This window comes from Gnatocerus cornutus, chromosome 3 (assembly GCF_029298725.1).
Source record: "Gnatocerus cornutus isolate USDA-ARS CGAHR chromosome 3, icGnaCorn1.1, whole genome shotgun sequence".
NCBI lineage: Eukaryota > Metazoa > Arthropoda > Insecta > Coleoptera > Tenebrionidae > Gnatocerus > Gnatocerus cornutus.
Window position 1 is genome coordinate 20,851,966 of NC_142235.1, and position 23,851 is coordinate 20,875,816.

The following is a 23,851-nucleotide window of genomic DNA, read 5'->3' on the forward strand; positions in this document are numbered from 1 at the left end:
AACCATAGCCACTGCCACTTCACTCCCCCCACCAAAGTCTTTTTGTTTCTACTTCATTCATTCACATGTTGATGTGTGTTTTAAGTGAAAATGAAGATAATTTCGAAGTAATTCAATGGAAATTTACTAAAAGTAAGTGGATAAAATAGTAACGCTCCATTCAATGTAGTAACATTTGCGAAAATCTACAGTTTCGCTTTGTTATCGGCGAAGACAGAGTTTGAGGTTATGTTGTTTACTTCACTGTTTGAATTTAAATCTTTTTCTCCAAGAAAATGAAAATTTGCGCATGGGAAAAGCACAAGCGCTGTTCCAACAACTGCACGAGTTAACAAATTATAAATAAATAATTTTTCTGCGATAGATTCGTGTGCGTTTCGTTCTGATTTTTTTAATTTTCAGTGCAACAAACTAAAGGCATTACTAAAATTAGTTTGGCGGAAAAATTATTTAATATAAGGGATTTAACATTTTTGCGTTTTTTTTTTGATAGCCCCCTTTTTGCTAGAATGTGAGCTCCACTCCAGAGATGCAGTCCGCGCAAACCAGTATGGCGGGCATCGACCCCCACACCACCCAAATGAACCAATTCAGGAGCTACGTCACCATGTTGGGGGACCCCAACTGCAAAGACGTCCTGAAGTTGAAGGCCACTCAAGAAATCAGCAAAAATTTCGAGGTAAAACTCTTTTGCGACGCCTCAGAGCTCAATGCCAGTTTTAGATCATATTGTCGTCCTCGCTGTATCAAAGTTTTCTGGACCACTCTGTAAAAATCTTCCTGAAGATCTTGGAGGAAGGAGAACCGCACTTCATTGCAGAGTACAACATTCAGCAAGTGCGGAAACTCATCTTGGAGATGTTGTATCGGTTGCCGACAAACGACCTGTTGAGGCCTTACGTAAAATCGATTCTTTCTTTGATGTTGAAGCTGTTGGAGATTGATAATGAAGAGAACGTTTTGGTGTGTTTGAAGATTATAATAGAGCTGCACAAGCAGTACCGTCCGGCCTTCAATCCAGAGGTTCGTCTCTGAATATTTCTCACGAGGGGTTAATATGCCTCAAAAATTATTTCTATTGATTTTCCCTGATTTCCTAGTGATTTTCTTGTGATTTTCCCTGATTTCCTAGTGATTTCCTGAGACTTATTCACCGATTTCCTAGGGAGAACGACCTTTCGGTTTCTTACTGTGCTAATTTTTGCAGATCCAACATTTCCTTCAGTTCGTCAAGTCGATTTACTCGGATCTGCCCAACCACATGGATAAGATTTTCGAGCCGCGCGCCCCCATCAAAGTCAAGGATTTAAGCGAACTTAACATCGAAGACTTACTTAAGGAAACCTTCACCATGACGAGCATCCAGACGGAGAAGCGAAACAAAGACAATACGCTCATTGCGGTTCGTTTGTCTCCCCCATCGTGTCACTCTCTGATTGGTTGCTTTCAGTACTACCTCATCCCCAAAGCAGTACTTTCTTTGAAGGTCCTCCAGGAACTCCCAATTATTGTGGTGTTGATGTACCAATTGTACAAGCAAAGTGTCCATCAGGACGTCAGCGACTTTATCCCGTTGATCATGAAGACGATAACTTTGCAACCGAGTCCGGAGCAGCGCCAAGCCGACACCTTCAACAAAGAGATCTTCGTCGACTTCACCGGCGCTCAGGTCAAAACGCTCTCGTTTCTCGCCTACATCATCAAGTTTTACCTGGAGCACGTGCAAAGTCACTCCACTATGATGGTCCAAGGGATGTTGGGCCTCCTCATGCTGTGCCCCATGGAGGTCGCGCACCTAAGAAGAGAACTGTTGATCGCAGCACGCCACATCCTGGCGACAGATCTCCGCAACCGCTTCGTGCCGCACATGGAGAAGCTCTTCGACGAAGATGTTCTTTTAGGACGTGGTTGGACCACGCATGAGTCGTTACGACCTTTAGCGTACTCCACGCTGGCGGACCTGGTGCACCACGTCCGACAACAACTCCCGCTGTCTGACCTCACGCGCGCTGTGCATTTGTTTAGTAAAAACGTCCACGACGACACTTTAGCCACCACGATTCAAACAATGTCCTGCAAGCTCCTCCTGAACCTGGTGGACTGTATTCGGCTCCGCTCCGACGCGGAGAACAGCACGGAAGGCCGAGAACTCCTCATGCGGATGCTGGAGGTCTTCGTGGTGAAATTCAAGACGATCGCGAAGATTCAGCTACCGATTCTCACCAACAAGTGTAAGCTGGTTCAGAGTCCGCCAACTCCTGATGGTAAAAACGAAGAAGTTAAACCGAATCCGGCGGAGGTTTTGGAGAACGCGCTGGCGACGACGCAGGGTAACCAGCAGAAAGAGGAGAAATCGAAATTCGGGTTTCCACAAAACAACAATTATAACGTGGCGGATTACAGGAGTTTGGTCAAGACGTTGGTTTGTGGGGTTAAGACGATAACGTGGGGGTGCGCGGCGTGCAAATCCACCCACGCGCCGGTGGCCACGAAGCATTTCCAACCCCATGAAACTCTGGTTTTTGTGCGGCTGGTCAAATGGGCTTTGAAGGCGTTGGATATTTATACTTTGGCGTTGGGGCCGCCGCCCACAGGGCCCCAGAGGATCAACCAGCAGAACGTGAGGAACAAAGAAGAGAAGGACGTTTTGGAGCACTTCAGCGGAGTGGTAATGAGGTTTTAATGGTCGTTGACCACACTGAATGGTTTTTTGGTAGTTTTCGATGATGAACCCGCAGACTTTTCATGAGATTTTCTCGACAACCATCGAGTACCTGGTGGAGCGCGTTTACAAGAATCCAACTCTGCAAACTGTCCCGAACACTTTACTGGCGAATCCGGCGACCAGTTCCATCTTCGCCACAGTGCTGGTGGAGTATCTCTTGGAAAGAATGGAGGAAATGGGCTCCAACTTGGAGCGCAGTAATTTATACCTGAAGCTCTTTAAACTCGTCTTCGGGAGTGTCTCGTTGTTCCCTCAAGAAAACGAGAGCATGTTAAGACCTCACTTACACCAAATCGTCAATAGGTGAGTTTACCGGAAACTTTGAGCGTTTTTAACACCGTCCTCCAGGTCCATGGAATTGGCAATGAGCGCCAAAGAACCCTACAACTACTTCCTCCTCTTACGAGCTCTCTTTCGTTCGATTGGTGGCGGTAGTCACGACCTTCTTTACCAAGAGTTCTTACCACTTCTTCCAAACCTCCTGGAAGGTCTCAACCGCCTGCAGAGCGGCCTCCACAAACAACACATGAAAGACTTATTCGTGGAGCTCTGTCTAACTGTTCCGGTGCGATTAAGTTCTCTTTTACCGTACCTACCAATGTTGATGGATCCTCTGGTGTCGGCGCTCAACGGCTCCCACGTCCTCATCAGCCAAGGACTGAGAACCCTCGAACTTTGCGTCGACAACCTCCAGCACGATTTCTTGTACGAGCACATTCAGCCGGTGCGCGCGGATTTGATGCAAGCGCTGTGGAGGACGTTGAGGAACAACGACCAAGTCGCCCAAGTTGCCTTCAAGTATGTCCAGATTTTAGGGGGCTAAATAGGGAGAATTCATATGTTTTAATTTTGACGAAAATCGATAGTTTTCATGGCGTCGCTAGTCGAAAAATTGCAAAAAAATGCCTTTTAAGCGTTTTTAAAAGTTCGATTTGAGTGACGTCTACTCTCAGCTGTTTATTTTTGAATATTATTATTGTTATGTTTGTGCAGGGTTTTAGGGAAATTCGGTGGCGGTAACAGAAAAATGATGATCGAACCGCAGAAACTCGACTACATCTCTTCCGATTACGATCCTCCAGCGATCGTCGCGAAGTTCCACGACCAAGACAAGACCATTGAGTTTCCGGTGCAGAAGGTACGAGTTTGTTATTAAATTTCTTGTTTTAAAGAGGTCGTTTTTAGATCATAGAGACCGCTTTCAACGCGCTGAAACAAAGCAACACCGATTCGTTCTACCGGAAGCAAGCCTGGGAGGTCATCAACTGTTATTTAACAGCGTCGCGCAACCTCACCGACGACAAGAACACCCTCATCAACTTGTTCCTTCATTCGAGTTTCCAGGACTCGAAAACGATCCCCCAAGTCAAAGGAGCGGTGTACAAGAGCATCTACAAACAAGCCCGCGAAACCCACCAAACCGCTCTAACTGGGATGTTCGTAGCAGCGGCTATTAAGGAGCTCCGGCAGCCGGTGGTGGCGCTCATGGTGGCGGTGGTGCGTCACTACACCATGGTGGCGGTGGCGCAACAATCCGGCGCTTTTGCCTGCACCCCCAAACACAACGAACAAGTAGCGTTAGATCCGCTGGTCCTGGTGGACGCGCTGGCGGTCATCATGGGCCACGAAGAGAAAGAACTGTGCAAACCCGGTCATGTTGGTTTGGTGTTGATTTTGGACACGGCGTCGACTTTGCTTGGGAGTAAAGAAATGGCGTGTCGTCTACCACTCATTGAGTACCTCTCGGAGAAGATGTGCTCCTTGTGCTACGAGAGAGCTTGGTACGCCAAACTCGGCGGCTGCATCGCCATCAACTTCATGTTCGAGCGGTGTGCGAAGAAGTGGGTGTACGAACACATTTTCACCTTCCTCAAAGCGCTCCTCTTTGTCATGATGGACCTCACCGGAGAAGTCTCCAGTGGTGCGTTGGACATGGCGAAGAACAACCTGGAGAAGATGTTGATCGTGTGCGTCACCGAACCCCCGGAGGGTTCGGATCAAACAACGAAAGATCTGCAGAGGAAAGCTCTGCATGAAGTGACGCACGAGTTGGTGAGACAAGTCACCAGTCCTCACACGATGGTGAGGGAACAAAGCATGCACTCCTTGCGGTTGTTGGCCGAGAAGCAGAACAAGTCGGTGACGTCGGTGATGGAACCTTTTAAAGAAGTCCTCGCTGATATGGTGCCTCCAACGAAGCACCTGTTGAAACACCAACCGGCCATCGCGCAGATGGGGTTGATGGACGGCAACCAGTTTTGCACCACGTTGAGCCCCAGGCTCTTCACCATCGGTAAGAAAGACACGACTTGACCACCGCCCCGTAACAATTTCTTGCAGATTTGTCCATCAAAGAACACAACCTCTTCATCGTCGATCTCCTCTCTCTGTGCAACACGGAGGACTCCAAACTCAACACTTTTTCCTGTTACAAGAACATCACGAATTTCATCCCGTTGCGAAAGAGCGCACTTAGAGTCCTGGCGGCGTGTCATTACCTCGAAGAAGTTCGCGAGCAAATCTTCCAGGTCTTGTACAAAGCCCTGGAGAAGCCCAACGCGGAGTTGCAACAAACCGCCTTCGAGTGCATGCGCGACTTCATCGCCGGGTATCAAGTCAACAAAGATCTCGTCTACCAGACTGTTAAACCGCTGTTGTTGACTCTTGGAGATGCGAAGAACTTGACTCTGAACGGCGTGAAGATGTTGTCGTATTTGACTCAACTATTTCCGCTGACTTTCAACGAGAATCTTTGCGAGCAGTTGTTGGAGTTGTTGAAACAACTCTTGGAGAACCTCACCAACAGCCATAAAGGTGGTAAGGTGACGTTGCAACTTGTTTGTTTGATTGTTTGATTGTAGTGTCGACCGGTGTATCGAAGAAAGGCGATGAGGAACAAAAAATCGTTACGATCATCGGGATTTTCCATCAAACTCCTGCGGCTTCTTCGAAGTTCATCAACCATTTGTGCCAGTTGATTCTTCAGACTGAACAGGCAATGCTCATCGAAGCTAGTTCGCCTTTCCGTGAGATTTTAATGAAGTTCTTGTTACGGTATCCTGGGGAGACTTTGGAGATGTTCTTGGATGATACCTGCATCAAAGACAAGCAGTTTAGTCGGTACTTGGAGTACCTCATCAAGCACAAAGAGGGTAAACCGTTCAGAGACCACATCCAGGGTAGTATGGTGAAGAGATTGATCACCATCGTCTTGGCGAATGTCCACGTCAATTATAATTTAACACCGCAAGATCGAAACGAGCTGCAATATCAGAGTATCCGGATAATTTCTTTGTTGATCAAGTTTGATGACCAGTGGTTGTCGGAACAACAAGAGCTGGTGGAGGCTCTGCGACAGATTTGGTGCGATGACGCGTACCAAGAAAGACACAAGAACGTGGATAACTTGGAGTATCCTCATTGGAAGGAGCCGAAGCTCCTGGTGAAAATCCTGCTGCAGTATTTCTGTTACCATCCTAACAACGTCGATTTGTTATTCCAGTTGTTGAGGTCGATGTGTCACCGCTTCATCCCGGAATTCCAGGTAAGAGGAGATGCGGATCAAACTAGTTTAGACGAGGTTTTTCGAGGGGTTATTATGCCTCCAAACTGGCATAGACCTGATTTTGAAAGTAACTGTTTTTCTCTAATTTCCTAGAGATTTCCCCTGATTTCCTAGTATAATTTTCCTTGTTTTCCTCTGATTTCGTAGTGATTTTTTCTGATTTCCTAAAGATTTCCCCTGATTTCCTAAGATTTTTTAGTGATTTTTCCTGATTTCCTCTGATTTTCTAGTGATTTCTCCTGATTTCCTTTGATTTCCTAGTGATTTCCCTTGATTTTCTTTGATTTCCTAGTGATTTCCCCTGATTTCCTAGCGATTTCCCTTAATTATCTCTGATTTTCACTGATTTCCTAGTGATTTCCCCTGACTTTGATTTTGTTTCTATTAATTTTACTCCACTGATTACTTAGTGATTTCCCCTGACTTCCTAGTGATTTTCCCTGATTTTCTCTGATTTCCTAGAGATTTTCCCTGATTTTCTATGATTTCCTAGTGATTTCCCCTGATCATCTCTGATTTCCTCTAATTTCCGAGTTATTTCCCCTGATTTCCATTGATTTTCTAGTGATTTTCACTGATTTTCTAATGATTTCTTCTGATTTTCTCTGATTTCGTAGTGATTTCCTCTAACTTTCTATTGATATCTCCTGACTTTGATTTTGTTACTAGTAATTTTACTCCACTGATTACTCAGTAATTTCCCATGATTTGCCAGTGATTTCCCCTGATTTCTTAGTGATTTCTCCTGATTTCCTCTGATTTCCTAGTGATTTTTCCTGATTTCCTCTGATTTTCTAGTGATTTCCTTTGATTTTCTAGTTATTTCCTCTGATTTCCTAGTGATTTCTTTTTATTGCCTCTGATTTTCTAGTGATTTCCTCTGATTTCATAGTAATTTTCCCTGATTTCCTAGTGATTTCTTCTGATTTCCTAGTGGTTTCACCTGATTTCCTCTGATTTGGTAGTGATTTCCCCTTATTTCTTAATGATTTTCCCTGATTTTCTAGTGATTTCCCCTGATTTCCTCCAATTTTATAGTGATTTTCCTTAATATCCTAGTGATTTTCCCTGATTTCCTAGTGATTTCCCCTGATTTCCTCTAATTTTCTAGTGATTTTCCCTGATTTCCTAGGGATTTCCCCTGTTTTTCTAGTGATTTTTCCTGATTTCCTAGTGATTTCTCCTGATTTCCTCTGATTTCCCAGTGATTTTCCCTGATTTCCTATGATTTCCTAGTGATTTCTCCTGATCTCCTCTGATTTCGTAGTGATTTCCCCTGATTTCCTAATGACTTCCTCTGATTTCCTAATGATTTTCTCTGATTTCCTAGAGATTTCCCCTAATTTCCTCTAATTTTCTAGTGATTTCCCCTGACTTTGATTTTGTTACTAGTAATTTTACTCCACTGACTACTCGGTAATTTCCCCTGATTTTCCAGTGATTTCCCCTGATTTACCATGATTTCCCCTGATTTCTTAGTGATTTTCCCTGATTTCCTAATGATCTCCTACGAAGGCTAACCCTCGAGTTTTTTCTTCCAGTTCTTGAAAGACTTCCTCGCCAACACCGTCGCCCAGAACTACACCGTGGAATGGAAACGCACCGCCTTCTTCCGCTTCGTCAAGCTCTTCCCCACGAACACGATGTCGCAAGAACTCAAATCCAAAGTCCTCCAATTGATCCTAATTCCTTGTTTCGCCGTGAGTTTTGAAAAAGGCGAAACCAACAAGCTTGTTGGAGGACCTCCGATGCCTTACCAGGATAATCCGGATAATGTAGTCTCCGTCTTCATCAACAAACTCATTGATCCGGATAATCCGTTTCCGACGGCCGACTGCGTGCGCATTGCGCTCCTCCAGTTCTCGTGTCTTTTAGTCGAACAGGCGAGTCCTCATATCCATGATCACGACGCTAATAATAAGACGCAAGGCTTCAAACTCCGACGCTTGATGACCTTTGCCTGGCCGTGTCTTCTGGTGGAGAACTGCGTGGATCCGGCGACTCGTTACCATGGACATCTTCTTCTTTCTCACATTATTGATAAGTTTGCTATTCATCGGAAAATCGTCCTCCAGGTGTTTCATAGTTTGTTAAAAGCCCACGCTTTGGAGGCGCGGAATGTCGTCCGACAAGCACTGGAGATTTTAACGCCTTCGATGCCCCTAAGAATGGACGAAGGCAACACGATGTTAACCCACTGGACGAAGAAGATTATAGTCGATGAAGGCCACTCCATGCAGCAGTTGTTTCATATCCTCCAACTCGTGGTGAAGCACTACAAAGTTTATTATCCCGTTCGCCACCACCTGGTGCAGCACATGGTCAACTCCATCCAGCGGCTGGGATTCAGCCCCACCGCCTCCTTGGAGCACCGGAAACTGGCCGTGGAGCTCGCCGAAGTCATCATCAAATGGGAGCTGTACGGAATCAAAGAAGACGCGGATGGAGGCGAAGTCGTGGAGAACGTCCCCACGAAACGCATGAGTTTCGACGACCCCATGGAAGGCCAACGCAAGCGCTTGGCGATGATGCAACCATCAACTTCGTACTCTCCAACCCCCGTCATAAAACAAGAACCTGGAGTCAACAAACCCATCGATCGCGTCCACACCGACACGGTGTTAAACTTCTTGTTGCGATTGGCGTGTCAAGTCAACGACGCCACTCCGCAGAACCCGGCGAATCCTTCAGCGAGTAGTCCAGGCGAGTTACTCTCCAGGCGCTGCGTTATTTTGTTGAAGACGGCGCTCAAACCGGATCTGTGGCCGCAACCGGTGGATTTAAAACTCGCGTTCTTCGATAAGATTCTTCTGACGGTCGAGGCACCCAATACCAACATTGGAAATGTTTGTACGGCGTTGGAACTGTTAACTTACTTGTTGTCGGTGATGAAGAAGGATCAGATTCTCGCGAGTTTCAAACCTCTGCAACGGGGGCTGGGGGCGTGCATAACTTCCACGAATAATAAGATTATTAAGCTGGTGCATGGGCTGCTCACCAAGTTGATGTCTTTGTTTCCGACGGAGCGCTCCAACACCACAGTTTCCTGCAAATACGAGGAGTTGGAGATTTTGTACTCCACCGTCGGAAAGGTGATTTTCGAGGGGTTGAACAATTACGAGAAGAACGCTCAAGCGAATTCCTCCACGTTGTTTGGGACGATGATGATCTTGAAGGCCGCGTGTGCTAATAACCACTCTTACATCGATTTGTTGATCACTCCGTTTATGCGAGTTCTTCATCGGTTGGCGAAGGAGCACCTGCAGCCCACCTCCACAGAGTACGCTGCCAGTATGTCCGATTATCAGTGGTGGAGTCTCAACTAATTCTTTAATTTCAGTCAACAGCGAGCTTCTTATTCTCAGTCTGGACCTGGTGAAGACGCGAGTCGTCGTCATGGGCGTGGAAATGCGTAAAACCTTCATCGGCACCATCCTCGTGGGTCTTATCGAAAAAACGCAAGACATCAAAGTCATGAAAGCCATCACGAAGATGCTTGAGGAGTGGATGAAGTGCAAGAACGTGGTGACGTTGAACCAGGCGCCGAGTCTCCGGGAAAAGTCCATTTTATTAGGGAAAATGATGCAGTACGTGGAGAAGAGGTTCCCAGAGGATGCCGATCTGAACGCGCAATTCCTGGAGCTTGTTAACTACGTCTACACGTGAGTGTCTTCATCTAAAGAGACGCAATGTAAACTGGAGCGATCATAACTCAAAAACGGTTTGGTCCAGAAAACTTAAATTTATGATATATGGGGCATTCTATAGCAAATCGACCTCTTTTGTTCCCGAACTTTTTCGACAAACTTTCAGTCAAAAAAAAATACAAATTAGGCAATTTTGGGCTCTCATGTTACTTCAATCATTTAGTCACGATTTTGATCACTTTTTTCATTATTAAATATACAGGGTGACTCAAACTTGCGTGGTCTTTCTGTGACGCTTTTATATATAAATAACTATTTAATATATAAAATGTGATAAAAACATATTTTTATTGTTGAAATGAACATTTCTGTTGCAGCGACGTCAACCTGAAGACGACAGAATTGACGTCGAAACTCGAACCGGCGTTCCTCGCCGGTCTGCGGTGCAGCCAACCCCACATCCGAGCGAAATTCTTCAAGGTCTTCGACGAGTCAATGCGGCGCCGCCTCCACGACCGTCTCCTCTACATCGTGTGCTCGCAGAACTGGGAAGCCATCGGCCAGCACTACTGGATCAAACAGTGCATCGAACTTCTCCTGGTGACGTCTTCAGCCGATACGAGCATTCAGATGGCGCACGAGAGCAGCATCCTCCCCAGCATCACCTCAGTCATCAATTCTCCTGAGAAACGCGAGGAGTTCAACGCCATGCAGGTGGACAATCCGGAGTTTTACGCTTCGACGGAGATCAAAGAAGAGGTGTTGGATCTGGATTTGTCCAACGTGGAGTCTAATCCTACCATCGAAGAGAAGCCCATCGACCGCGCGGAGACCATCTCCAAGATGATAAAGAAACACTACGAGTTCATCGAGGTTTCCAGGAATGTTACCACTGATCAGTTTTTGACCGCGGCGTCTCAGTTGTGCCACATGGACACCAACCTCGCCGAGCAGGTGTGGTTGCAGTTTTTCCCCCGAATCTGGGAGATCCTGGAGGAGGAGCAACGCAACGTCCTCGTGCAGGAAATCCTCCCGTTCATCACGTCCGGCACTCACATCATCCAGAAGGATTGTCATCCAAGCGCCATCAACACATTCGTGGAGGCGCTGTGCCGCTGCAACCCTCCCATCCAAATCGCGCCGCCGCTCATGAAGTACCTAGGGAAGTCGCATAACCTCTGGCACCGCATGGCGCTGGGTTTGGAGCAGATGGCGTTCGATCCGTCCGCCGCCTCCAAGGCGAGCAACGCCGCCACGTGTTACGACTTCGAAACGGATCAGTCGAAAAACGAGCTGCTGGACTCTTTGGGCGAGTTGTATTCGCTGCTGTGCGAAGAGGATTTGTGGGCGGGGTTGTGGCAGAAGCACGCGCATTATAAGGAGACGAGTATTGCGATAGCCTATGAGCAACACGGGTTCTTTGAGCAGGCGCAATCCGCCTATGATTCGGCGATGGCGAAGCACAAGCAGGATAACTCGATGGGGCCGGTGCCCACGCACACGCAACGCGAGGTCTTGTTATGGACGGAACATTGGATACGATGCGCGAAGGAGTTGAACGAGTGGAATGTTCTGACGGAGTACGCGAAGAACGGCGTCTACGACCCGTATTTGCTGCTGGAGAGCGCCTGGAGGATCCCCAACTGGGATGTTATGAAGGAGGCGCTGTCGAACGTGGAGTACAACTGCCCCAAGGAGCTGGGGTGGAAGGTACGCCATCAATTCCCTCACTGTTATAATAATAATAATATAATAATAAGAGACATCACTGCAGTTGAGAAGTTAAATTAATAATAAAATTTTCTTGCAGATAACGATGTATGGGGGCTTCCTGCTCATCTGCCAGCCCGACGAAAGCAAACCGTTGAAATTCGTCGAGCGGTACGTGGAGAGCGCCAGCGCGCTTTGTCTGAATGAGTGGCGGCGGCTGCCCCACATAGTCAGCCACATTCACTTGCCGTATCTGCAGGCGGCGCAACAAATCATGGAGCTGCAGGAAGCGTACCAAATCCACAAGGGGTTGCTGCAAGGCCATCAGAACTCTCTGCACGACATGAAGGCCATCGTGAAGACATGGAGGAATCGCTTACCGGTCATCGCCGACGATTTGACTCATTGGAATGATATTTTTACGTGGCGCCAACACCATTACCAGGTCATCGTCAACCACTATGAGAGTATAAGAGAATCGGCTCACACCAACTCGATGTTGGGGATCCACGCCTCGGCGCAGTCGCTGATTCATTTCGGGAAGATCGCGAGGAAGCACAAGCTGGTGAACGTGTGCTTGGAGTCGCTTAATAGAATTTATACGATCAAAAGTGTGCCGATTGTGGATTGTTATCAGAAGATCCGGCAGCAAGTCAAGTGTTATTTGCAGTTGGCGTCGATGAATAACAAGAACGAGCTGCAGGAGGGACTGGAGGTTATCAACAATACGAACGTCAAGTTCTTTGCCAAGGATTTGACGGCGGAAATCTACGCCCTCAAAGGGATGATCTACCATTTGAGCAGTGAGTTTCACTTGAATTTAACACCAAAGACCTTCTTACTCTTTTGTTTGATTGTTAGATAAGTCCGACGAAGCGAACAAGGCGTTTTCGGCGGCCGTCCAAATGCACGACACCTCGACAAAGGCTTGGGCTCTTTACGGCGACTATCTGGAGCAAGTCTTCACCAGAGACTCCCGTCAGATCAACCTGGGGGTGAACGCGATGGCGTGTTTCTTGCACGCGTGCCGCCACCAAAACGAATCGAAAGCGAGGAAGTACCTGGCGAAAGTACTCTGGCTCTTGAGTTACGACGACGACAATTCGAGTTTGATGGACGCGCTGGACAAGTACTCAGTTGGAGTCCCGCCGATTTTGTGGCTGCCATGGACGCCGCAGCTTCTGAATTGTTTGGTGCAGTACGAAGGACACGTCATCTTGAACTTGCTCTGCCAGGTAGGGGGAGTTTGTCCCCGGTCAATTCGTCCCCTTGAAAATTTGTCCGCGTGTTTACATGCGTTTGTTTGTTTCCAGGTTGGTAGGATGTTTCCCCAAGCCGTGTACTTCCCCATCCGCACGCTCTACCTCACTCTTCGCACGGCCACGGCGCGGAAGACCAACACCGTTCAACAGCCCCCTCAAGACTCCCAGAACGACAATCAAACCGCCACCACGCAAACCCAAGAAAGTACCAACACCGCCACTATAACCACCAGTGAGACGTCTTCGATCAAAGCCACCCCTGCCATGATCCGTTGTTCGAAGATCATGAAGATGCAGAGAGACATTCACACCACGGCTCTGTCGAGTCTGGAAGGCATCGCCAATCAGATGGAGTGGTTCCGGGAGAACTGGTACGAAGAGGTGTTGAGACAGCTGCGCCAGGGATTGACGAAGTGTTACGCCATCGCCTTCGAGAACCGCGAGAGTGTCAACGAGGCGAAAATCACACCGCATATTCTGAATTTCGTCAAGAAATTGATGTCGACTTTTGGAATCGGCGTCGGTAAGAAAGGAAACTTCTAATTATCGAGTGGAGTTGATTGGGGACTTTACAGAGAATATCGGATCGGTGAATGTGACGTTCAATTCAGCGGCGTCGGAGAGTTTAGCGAGGAGGGCGGAAGCGACGTATCAAGACCCGGTTTTCAAGGAAATGAAGCAAGATTTTACGAAAGATTTCGATTTTTCCCAGACAAACTCGATGAAATTGCACACGCTGATCTTCAAATTGAAGAAGTGGATTAAGATTTTGGATAATCGCTCCAAGATGCTTTTACAGTGAGTTTAATTGGGTTTGATGACACGCGAATGAGTCAAGGTCGGTAATCTCGGAAATGATAAGGGAGATAAAACACGATTTCGCTTTCAAAATCGGTTTGTTTTTTGTGTAATTAATTTTTTCTCGGATTTGTGCCGGTATTTCATTCCAAGAGAGGGAAATTATTAAATTACTCAATTTGTGATAACAAGAATCGCATTTTTTAGCTAAAACAATTGAAACTGGATTTGGAGCGGGTTTTTTTAGATGTTTAATGAATATCATAATTTTAAGAAAAATCAAGTCGCCTTTGAAATTTACAAAAAGTGAATTTTGAACGTTTAATTAATCTGAAATTAGCGAAATAGAAACTTTTAAAATTTTAAGAGAAATCAAGTCGCCTTCGAAATTTACAATAAAGTGAATTTTGAACGTTTGAATTTGAAATTAACAGAAATTAACAAAAAAAGAAAACTCCAAAGTTTTAAGAAAAATCAAGTCGCTTTCGAAACTACCAAAAAAGCGAAAATTCTAAAATTTTAAGAAAAATCAAGTCGCCTTCGAAATTTACAAAAAAAAAAGTGAATTTTGAGCGTTTTAATTTGAAATTAACAAAAAAAAATATGAAAATCAAGGTCACCTTCGAAATTTACAAAAAAAAGTGAATTTTGAACGTTTGAATTTGAAATTAATGAAACAAAAGAGAAAATCCTAAAATTTTAGGAAAAATCAAGTCATTGTCGAAATTTACAAAAAAAGTGAATTTTGAAGGTTTGAATTTGAAATTAACAAAAAAAAAGAGCAAATTCAAAAAATTTTAGGAAAAATCAAGTCATCTTCGAAATTTACCTATACAAAAAAAGTGAATTTTAACCGTTTCAATTTAATTAACAAAAAAGAGAAAAATCAAGTCACCTTCGAAATTTACAAAAAAGCGAATTTTGAACGTTTTAATTTGAAATTAACAAAAAAAAAGAGAAAATTTTAAAATTTTAGGAAAAATCAAGTCATCTTCGAAATTTACCTATACAAAAAAAGTGAATTTTAACCGTTTCAATTTGAAATTAACAAAAAGCGAAAACTGTAAAATTTTAAGGAAACATAATTTTAATTATTTTACTAGGGAATAACATTGTCTCTTTTCAAGGTCTTTCCTCATCGAAGAAAAGTGCCGTTTCCTGTCGAACTTCACCCTGAAGACGGCCGAGGTGGAGATCCCCGGCGAATTCCTCCTCCCCAAGCACAACCACTACTACGTCCGCATCACGCGCTTCATGCCCCGAGTGGACGTCGTCCAAAAGCACAACGCCGCCGCTCGCCGTTTGTACATCCGCGGCCACAACGGCAAAATCTACCCTTATCTGGTGGTGAACGATTCGGGCTTGGCGGACGCGCGACGCGAAGAACGCGTCCTCCAACTTCTGCGAATGCTCAACCACTGTCTGGGCAAACAAAAAGAAACAGCGCGGCGATTCCTCCACTACACCGTACCAAGAGTCGTCGCGGTTTCCCAACAGATTCGGCTAGTCGAAGACAACCCCGCGTCCATCTCCCTCTTGGACATCTTCAAGAAAGGATGCGCGAAACTGGGGATCGAGCACGACGACCCCATTCATTATTATTACGAGCGCCTGGGAGGCGTGCAGAGTCGGGGGATCAAAGCGAGCCATCAGCTGTCGAGGGACATCTTGAAAGGGGTGCAAACCAACATGGTGCCGCGGACGCTGTTGAAGCAATGGGCGGTGCAGACGTTCCCGTCGGCGACGGATTACTGGCAGTTCAGAAAGATGTTCACGCTGCAACTGGCATTGGCGTGTTTCGCCGAACACGTCCTCCACTTGACCAGGTTGAACCCGGATATGATGTATCTGCACCAGGACTCGGGGCTGATGAACGTGTCGTATTTTAAGTTCGACGTGGATGACGGGACAGGTGAGGAAACCGATGATAACTGGTTAAGAGGTCGATTGCCACTCATGTCGGATTATCGATTTGTTTACGGTTCGATGACGATTAGTAGGCTAGGCAAAATAAACGTTAAGCTCGGAATAATTCGCTGATTTTTTGTAACGAATTGTCAAAAGTCCCCGTCGATAACAAGTGCGGAAAGTGGCCAATTTCACACGAGTGTGAATGTAGTTGAATCATTAGGAAGAAACCATATGTTTCGACAAGATTCTTTACATAAGAAATAGTTGTTAGATTTTCTAAAAGTCGAAAGTTGCAGTTTTTCGCGAAAATTCGTAACTAAAACTATGCGAAACTTCTGATATCGATATCTCGCTTGTTTATTGTAGTAAACTGAGTTATTATACATCAGCGTACGCAGAATTTTCCACAGATTCCAAATCTGGGATTGAAATTCAGATCCGACAAGAAATAACTGAGTTATGGCCGATCAAAGTTTCGGAAAGTTGATTTTCATTTTTTCTCATTTTTCCTAATTTTTAAAGTTAAATATCTCGGAAACTATTAGAGATATTGAGGTGCCATCGTTTTCTCGGCTCATTTTACGTTGGAAAATGTTCTCAAAAGCCCAAAATTCGATGATTCAAAGTAACAAAAGCCAAAGTTGATATTTCTACTCGTAGATGGCGCACGCGTCTACCGCTCCCTGACCATTGACTGTCGCCTTGTGAATAAAGATATTTACATCGAGTGGTGTGATTTGTCGATCTGACCCGTCGCTTCGGCAACGAGAATGACCTGACCATTTATGGGGTTCTTTCGCATTCGTGCGTTCTCCCCTAAAAAAGAAACGGGGTTCTTTTACGATCAGCGTGTTTCTCCCTTCAAAAGTAAACACCCCCAAAGTAATTCAAGCATAAGGCCGGTTCATAGTTTTAGTAACATCATCTATTATAACTTTCTATCTGAATTCATATCACTAGGTAACCGCAAAAAAAGTACACATTCTAACGTGCGTACAAACAAAACATATTTGGTGTTGGCGGTGAAGATTCAAATTCCACGATTTTTTTCAGTAAGGAAACGTAAAAAATTGACGGATTGTGTGAATAGTGAATATGATATTTTTCTACGACCGTTTAATAATATTTCCATTATTTTAACTTTTTCAATTATTAATATTATATTTCAAGCATGGTGAATAATGAATTCATAATTGACGGGGCCTTCATCCAATCATAGGTGGGGATTTTTATAATTCACTGGTGCACTGAACCAATAGAAAACCCTTGGGTGGTTGCTATGACAATTTGCATTATTTCAAATCGTCCGCGCTTATGCTAACCTATCACAGAAAAGAAGCAGCGTTACCATGGTGACAGTTGTTGATTTTCGTGATCTGATGCTGGGTTATGTTCATCAAGTGAGACGTCAGAGTGATGTGATTAACACTCTGAGATTCGCCAGAGTGTTGTTGCGTTTATGAACGGTTTTCGTGGTTATTTAAATGATCGACAAATAAGTACAAGGTGTTTATAAATGTTTCTAGCATCAAGCGTGGCTTTGGAATTCCTGTCGTACACTATTTTGCCGCTTTGTTTTCATAGTGAATATAACTATTTTGAAAATTATTTATAATGTTACTTACTTCAATGACGTTTTAGTTACGGTTTTGGGTCCAAGTTTTTGATTCTCAGGTTTTAAACTACAACTGGAACAGTTTATTTCTCAAAACTTACTTTGCTTCATGTTTGAGGTTAACTGCAAATGTCAGTTGACAAATCGAAACCCACATTTGTAATGAGCGGCACATTTCTTTGACGTTTCATAGCCACCCTTGATGCTAGAAACATTTATAAACACCTTGTACATCAATTACATACAAAACGCAATTCATGACAAAAACTATAACAAACTTCTGATATCGACTTTTCGCTTGTTTTTCGAGTAAACTTGAGTTATTAAACATCAGTGAACGCAGAATTTTACGCAGATTCCAAATCTGGGATTTAAATTCAGATTCTACAACAAATAACTGAGTTATGGCCGCTCAAAGTTTCGGAAAGATTTTCATTTTTCGTAATTTTTAAAGTTAAATATCTCGGAAACTATTTGAGATATTGAGATGCGGTTTGCGCCATTCTTTTTCTCGGCTCATATTTTACGTGAGAAAATGTTTCAAAAGCCAAACATTCGAAAGTCGGTTTTTCGCGAAAAAGAATTCCGACCCAAACGATGAAAATTTTTATTTTTTTTAATTTTGGCCATAGCTTGTAGACTATTTGTCCTATCGATCTCAAATTTGGCCAGTTGATAGATTTTGAGCTCCTCTTTCGATTGATATAGAACACAAAAGTATTAAACATCGTTTTCACCTTGAAAACAGTGATTGAAAATGACTGTATTCAAAGTAACAAAAGCCAAAGTTGATATTTCTACACGTAGATGGCGCACGCGTCTACCGCTCCCTGACCATTGACTGTCGCCTCGTGAATAAAGATATTTACATCGAGTGGTGTGATTTGTCGATCTGACCCGTCGCTTCGGCAACGAGAATGACCTGACCATTCATGGGGTTCTTTCGCATTCGTGCGTTCTCCCCTAAAAAAGAAACGGGGTTCTTTTACGATCAGCGTGTTTCTCCCTTCAAAAGTAAACACCCCAAAGTAATTAAAGCATAAGTCGTGTTCATAGTTTCAGGGGCTATTCTGTATCGGGTCTGTTAAATTTAAAGGGTAGGTTAAAATAGTCCGATTTAACGGTGCGGGGTTTAAATAGCTATTCTGTATCATGAAATAAACGTAGTACGTTAATTCGATTGTGAACCAGCCATGGTGGTAGGTTTTCCGAACCGAAAGTAGGCTGTTGTGATCGTGCGCGTGCGCTTTATGTGACATCGACTTAAATGCAAATAAAAAAATAAATATATTTGTTTCGTTGTTGCAAACGTATAAACGCTACAAAAAAATGAAAATTTCTTGTTTCTGGTTTGATAGCACCTTTAGATGCAACATCTGGCTTCAAGATGTACTTCGAAAAACCCATGAGCAGGCAAAGTTTGGGTCAAAGATAATAATATGCAAAATATTTATAATCGAAACGTGCTGATTTTCTTTCCATCTTATTTTATTACAAGAAGGTAAGTTATTTTGATCTAAAATTTGTGTTCATTATTGTGGTTGTGATTGGTGCGTCTAGTTGATCCTCTACCTTACTTTGTTTAAAAGTTTAAATAAATATGTCGAGAGCTCCAAGAATTACCAAAAAACAAAAAGAAGGTTTAATTGCATATTTGGAGCAACATCCTTTCTTAATTGAGGGCAGAGCCAGAAATGCTGTTGAATTGGAGAGATTTGAAAACAAATGGGAAGAGTTGGTCCAACAATTAAACAATTTTATAAATAATTTATCCGGCAATGTAAATGGATCGCTTGAATCTCTCAAGTGTCGGTGTTTTATACGAACTTCATTTCTGCAAATAATTTAAGTTTTAGATAAACATTTATAATCTAACCTCTAATTTTACCTTCGTATTCGATCTTCTTTATCATGCATAATTATCAAATGTATTAAACCATCCAATGCCATTTTTGAGTTGCAACAAATTTGTGGAAGAATTATGTTATAATTGCAATATTTATAAAAATATCAAGCATCGAACTGTCAAACAGAAACCCTGTTAAATTTAAGGGATGGCTTCGACTAGCCCTTAAAATAAGCAGCTTTTTAACGTACCTAGGTTAAAATTTTAACGGACTTGGCTGATACAGAATAGGAATTTCGTTTTAAAGGACCTTTAAAATTTAACCACCCTTTAAATTTAACCGACTCGATACAGAATAGCCCCTATCATCTATTATAACTTTCTATCTGAATTCATATAACTTGGTATAGTTTATCCGGTGAGTGATTGGGAGATTTCGACAGTTGACATATAGGTTGGTAGCAAATTATGCTACAAAATACACTAAAAACACTAAATTTCTACGCGAAATGGGTTGACGGGGTTGTCAGTAACTGGGGTTATTTTTTTATTTTAAATTTCGCGCGTATGGTACACTTTTTATCGCGTAGATTTAGTGACTTTTCTGTCATTCAATCTCTCACCGTACAAACCATAACGTGCGTACAAATAAAACATTTGGTGTTGGCGGTGAAGATTCAAATTCCACGATTTTTTTCAGAAAGGAAACGTCAAAAATTGACGGATTGTGTGAATAGTGAATATGATGTTTTCCTACCACCCCATATGAAAGTGGCGTTTTTCACACGGTTAAATGACTCCGAAAGTTGAAGTTTTCGTACGTCCATTTCCGAAAGTAAAAGTCACTAGTGTAATATGAATATATCCGCACAGACCTGTCAAAATTGACAGTTATTTTCAAATACAAATGTAATTCTTGAATTTTTGTCTTAAATATCTAGACGATTCACTGTAAAACAACATGCATAATGGTAGAAATGAAGTTTCTGACAAGTCAATTTTGACAGGTCTGTGCGGATATATTCATATCACACTAGTGACTTTTACTTTCGGAAATTGATGTACGAAAACATCAACTATCTAACTATGTGGAATACATCACTTTTATATGAGGTCGTAAAAAAAATGATATTTATGGTTTCTTCAAGATGATGGAAGGTCGTAGGAAAAATAGTGTACACAACTCGTCGGAAAGTGTCTTTTTTGGACTCGTGTAATATCTGCACTTGACTGGCGCCTCGTGCATCTACATTTACACTCGTGCGAAATTGCTCACTTTCCGCACTTGTTATGTAAATATCTATTTTCTACGACCGTTTAATAATATTTCCATTATTTTAACTTTTTCAATTATTAATGTTATATTTCAAGCATGGTGAATAATGAATTCATAATTAACGGGGCCTTCAGCCAATCATAGGTGGGGATTTTTATAATTCACTGGTGCACTGAAACAATAGAAAACCCTTGGGTGGTTGCTATGACAATTTGCATTATTTCAAATCGTCCGCGCTTATGCTAACCTATCACAGAAAAGAAGCAGCGTTACCATGGTGATAGTTGTTGATTTTCGTGATCAGATATCGACTTTTCGCTTGTTTTTCGAGTAAACTTGAGTTATTAAACATCAGTGAACGCAGAATTTTACGCAGATTCCAAATCTGGGATTTAAATTCAGATCTGACAAGAAATAACTGAGTTATGGCCGATCAAAGTTTCGGAAAGTTGATTTTCATTTTTCCTCATTTTGCGTAATTTTTAAAGTTAAATATCTTGGAAACTATTTGAGATATTGAGATGCGGTTTGCGCCATTCTTTTTCTCGGCTCATATTTTACGTGAGAAAATGTTTCAAAAGCCAAACATTCGAGAGTCGGTTTTTCGCGAAAAAGAATTCCGACCCAATCGATGAAAATTTTTATTTTTTTTAATTTTGGCCATAGCTTGTAGACTATTTGTCCTATCGATCTCAAATTTGGCCAGTTGATAGATTTTGAGCTCCTCTTTCGATTGATATAGAACACAAAAGTATTAAACATCGTTTTCACCTTGAAAACAGTGATTGAAAATGACAAAGTTGATATTTCTACACGTAGATGGCGCACGCGTCTACCGCTCCCTGACCATTGACTGTCGCCTTGTGAATAAAGATATTTACATCGAGTGGTGTGATTTGTCGATCTGACCCGTCGCTTCGGCAACGAGAATGACCTGACCATTCATGGGGTTCTTTCGCATTCGTGCGTTCTCCCCTAAAAAAGAAACGGGGTTCTTTTACGATCAGCGTGTTTCTCCCTTCAAAAGTAAACACCCCAAAGTAATTAAAGCATAAGCCGGTTCAGAGTTTTAGTCACATCATCTATTATAACTTTCTATCTGAATTCATATAACTTGGTAACGTGCGTACAAATAAAACATTTGTGTTGGCGGTGAAGATTCAAATTCCACGATTTTTTTCAGAAAGAAATTGTGTGAATAGTGAATATGATGTTTTCCTACCACCCCATATGAAAGTGGCGTTTTTCACACGGTTAAATGACTCCGAAAGTTTACGTTTCGTACGTCTATTTCCGAAAGTAAAAGTCACTGTGTGATATGAATATATCCGCACAGACCTGTCAAAATTGACAGTTATTTTCAAATACAAATGTAATTCTTGAATTTTTGTCTTAAATATCTAGACGATTCACTGTAAAACAACATGCATAATGGTAAAAATGAAGTTTCTGACAAGTCAATTTTGACAGGTCTGTGCGGATATATTCATATCACACTAGTGACTTTTACTTTCGGAAATTGATGTACGAAAACATCAACTATCTAACTATGTGGAATACGTCACTTTTATATGAGGTCGTAAAAAATGATATTTATGGTTTCTTCAAGATGATGGAAGGTCGTAGGAAAAATAGTGTACACATAGTTGTTGATTTTCGTGATCAGATATCGACTTTTCGCTTGTTTTTCGAGTAAACTTGAGTTATTAAACATCAGTGAACGCAGAATTTTGCGCAGATTCCAAATCTGGGATTTAAATTCAGATCCGACAACAAATAACTGAGTTATGGCCGATCAAAGTTTCGGATAGTTGATTTTCATTTTTTCTCATTTTTCCCAATTTTCAAAGTTAAATATCTCGGAAACTATTAGAGATATTGAGATGCGGTTTGCGCCATTCTTTTTCTCGGCTCATATTTTACGTGAGAAAATGTTTCAAAAGCCAAACATTCGAGAGTCGGTTTTTCGCGAAAAAGAATTCCGACCCAAACGATGAAAATTTTTATTTTTTTTTAATTTTGGCCATAGCTTGTAGACTATTTGTCCTATCCATCTCAAATTTGGCCAGTTGATAGATTTTGAGCTCCTCTTTCGATTGATATAGAACACAAAAGTATTAAACATCGTTTTCACCTTGAAAACAGTGATTGAAAATGACTGTATTCAAAGTAACAAAAGCCAAAGTTGATATTTCTACACGTAGATGGCGCACGCGTCTACCGCTCCCTGACCATTGACTGTCGCCTTGTGAATATAGATATGTACATCGAGTGGTGTGATTTGTCGATCTGACCCGTCGCTTCGGCAACGAGAATGACCTGACCATTCATGGGGTTCTTTCGCATTCGTGCGTTCTCCCCTAAAAAAGAAACGGGGTTCTTTTACGATCAGCGTGTTTCTCCCTTCAAAAGTAAACACCCCAAAGTAATCAAAGCATAAGTCGTGTTCATAGTTTTAGTCACATGACAAAAATTGGACTCAAACGATGAAGATTTTTAATTTTTGGCCATAACTTGCAAACTATTTGTCCGATAGATCTCAAATTTAGCCAGTTGATAAATCCCGAGCTCCTCTTTGGATTGATGTAGAACACAAAGGTATTAAACACCCATAGATGGGAACTTTTGACATTTTGTTGCAGCAGCGTTTAGAGATTCGTTTATCTTATAAAAATGTGATTTTCCAGGCGAGTTTGGGGCTGCAAGACCCGTCCCGTTCCGCCTCACCCCCAACATCGTCGAATATCTCTCATCGATCGGAATCAGTGGGCCGCTCACCGCCTCCATGATAGCGACAGCTCGCTGTTTCGTCTACCCGAATTTCAAAGTGCAAGCGATCCTCAAACCCATTCTTCGCGACGAGATGGTTTTATCGAGAATGAAGAAACCCGAGGAAGCTGTGGGAAACAATCTCGAAAAACTGACAGACAGCGAACAAATCATAAATATGGTCAATAAAGCCGTGACTTCCATCTCCAACAGGCTAAACAGTTTGGCACACTTTGATGGTGCCGATAGTAAGGTGCGTATTTGCTACTGGATGTTCATCAAGCATCAAGGGTGGCTATGAAATGTCGAAGAAATGTGCCGCTCGTTACAAATGTGCGTTTAGGTTTTTCACCTGACATTTGCAGTTAACCTCAATCATTCAATAAAGTCAATTTTGACAAAAGAACTGTTCTAGTTGCCAACATAGTTTTATTCACTATGGAAACAAAGCGGCAAAGTAGAACATGACAGGAATTCCACAGCCACCGTCGATGCTACAAATATTAATAAACACCTTGTATTTCCGTTCGGATTTTTATTAATTAAAGTTCTTTCAGGTGTCGACTCTTGTCAACGCTGCGATTAGTCACGATAATCTGTGTCGAATGGACCCGGCGTGGCATCCATGGTTGTAAGATATATTATTTATATTTAGATTAAAACGTGATATTTTTTATATAAATAAAAAAAAATAATTTATTTTCGTTCTTTTATTTAATCGGAGTAA

At 42.7% G+C, this 23,851-nt stretch overlaps 1 protein-coding gene across 3 annotated transcripts; it reads left to right on the forward strand.

Moving 5' to 3' along the window:
* Window positions 1-50: 50 nt before the first annotated feature.
* Window positions 51-23,823, forward strand: Nipped-A (Transcription-associated protein Nipped-A). Of its 3 annotated transcripts, XM_088033174.1 has the most exons (21): window positions 51-132; window positions 509-679; window positions 724-1,023; window positions 1,208-1,402; window positions 1,451-2,668; window positions 2,718-3,028; window positions 3,074-3,523; window positions 3,719-3,863; window positions 3,911-5,018; window positions 5,066-5,539; window positions 5,587-6,269; window positions 7,832-9,581; window positions 9,631-9,952; window positions 10,315-11,647; window positions 11,748-12,450; window positions 12,509-12,882; window positions 12,961-13,432; window positions 13,485-13,707; window positions 14,835-15,619; window positions 23,043-23,377; window positions 23,682-23,823. In XM_088033174.1, exons 2-21 carry the CDS (start codon window positions 530-532, stop codon window positions 23,757-23,759), a joined length of 11,409 nt encoding a protein of 3,802 aa, XP_087889300.1. In that variant the 5' UTR covers window positions 51-132; window positions 509-529; the 3' UTR covers window positions 23,760-23,823. The 3 variants fall into 3 exon arrangements, with proteins under 3 accessions (XP_087889300.1, XP_087889298.1, XP_087889299.1); XM_088033172.1 differs by having other exon boundaries at window positions 1,208-2,668; XM_088033173.1 differs by lacking the exon at window positions 51-132 and having other exon boundaries at window positions 498-679; window positions 1,208-2,668.
* The last annotated feature ends 28 nt before the right edge of the window (window positions 23,824-23,851 follow it).

Bases quoted from the DNA above. Each gene is read 5' to 3' on its own strand.
- Nipped-A (XM_088033172.1), top strand. From the start codon at position 530: ATGCAGTCCGCGCAAACCAGTATGGCGGGCATCGACCCCCACACCACC. The intron at 3,524-3,718 runs GTATGTCCAGAT...ATGTTTGTGCAG, and splicing joins GTCGCCCAAGTTGCCTTCAA to GGTTTTAGGGAAATTCGGTG. The intron at 13,433-13,484 runs GTAAGAAAGGAA...GGGACTTTACAG, and splicing joins GACTTTTGGAATCGGCGTCG to AGAATATCGGATCGGTGAAT.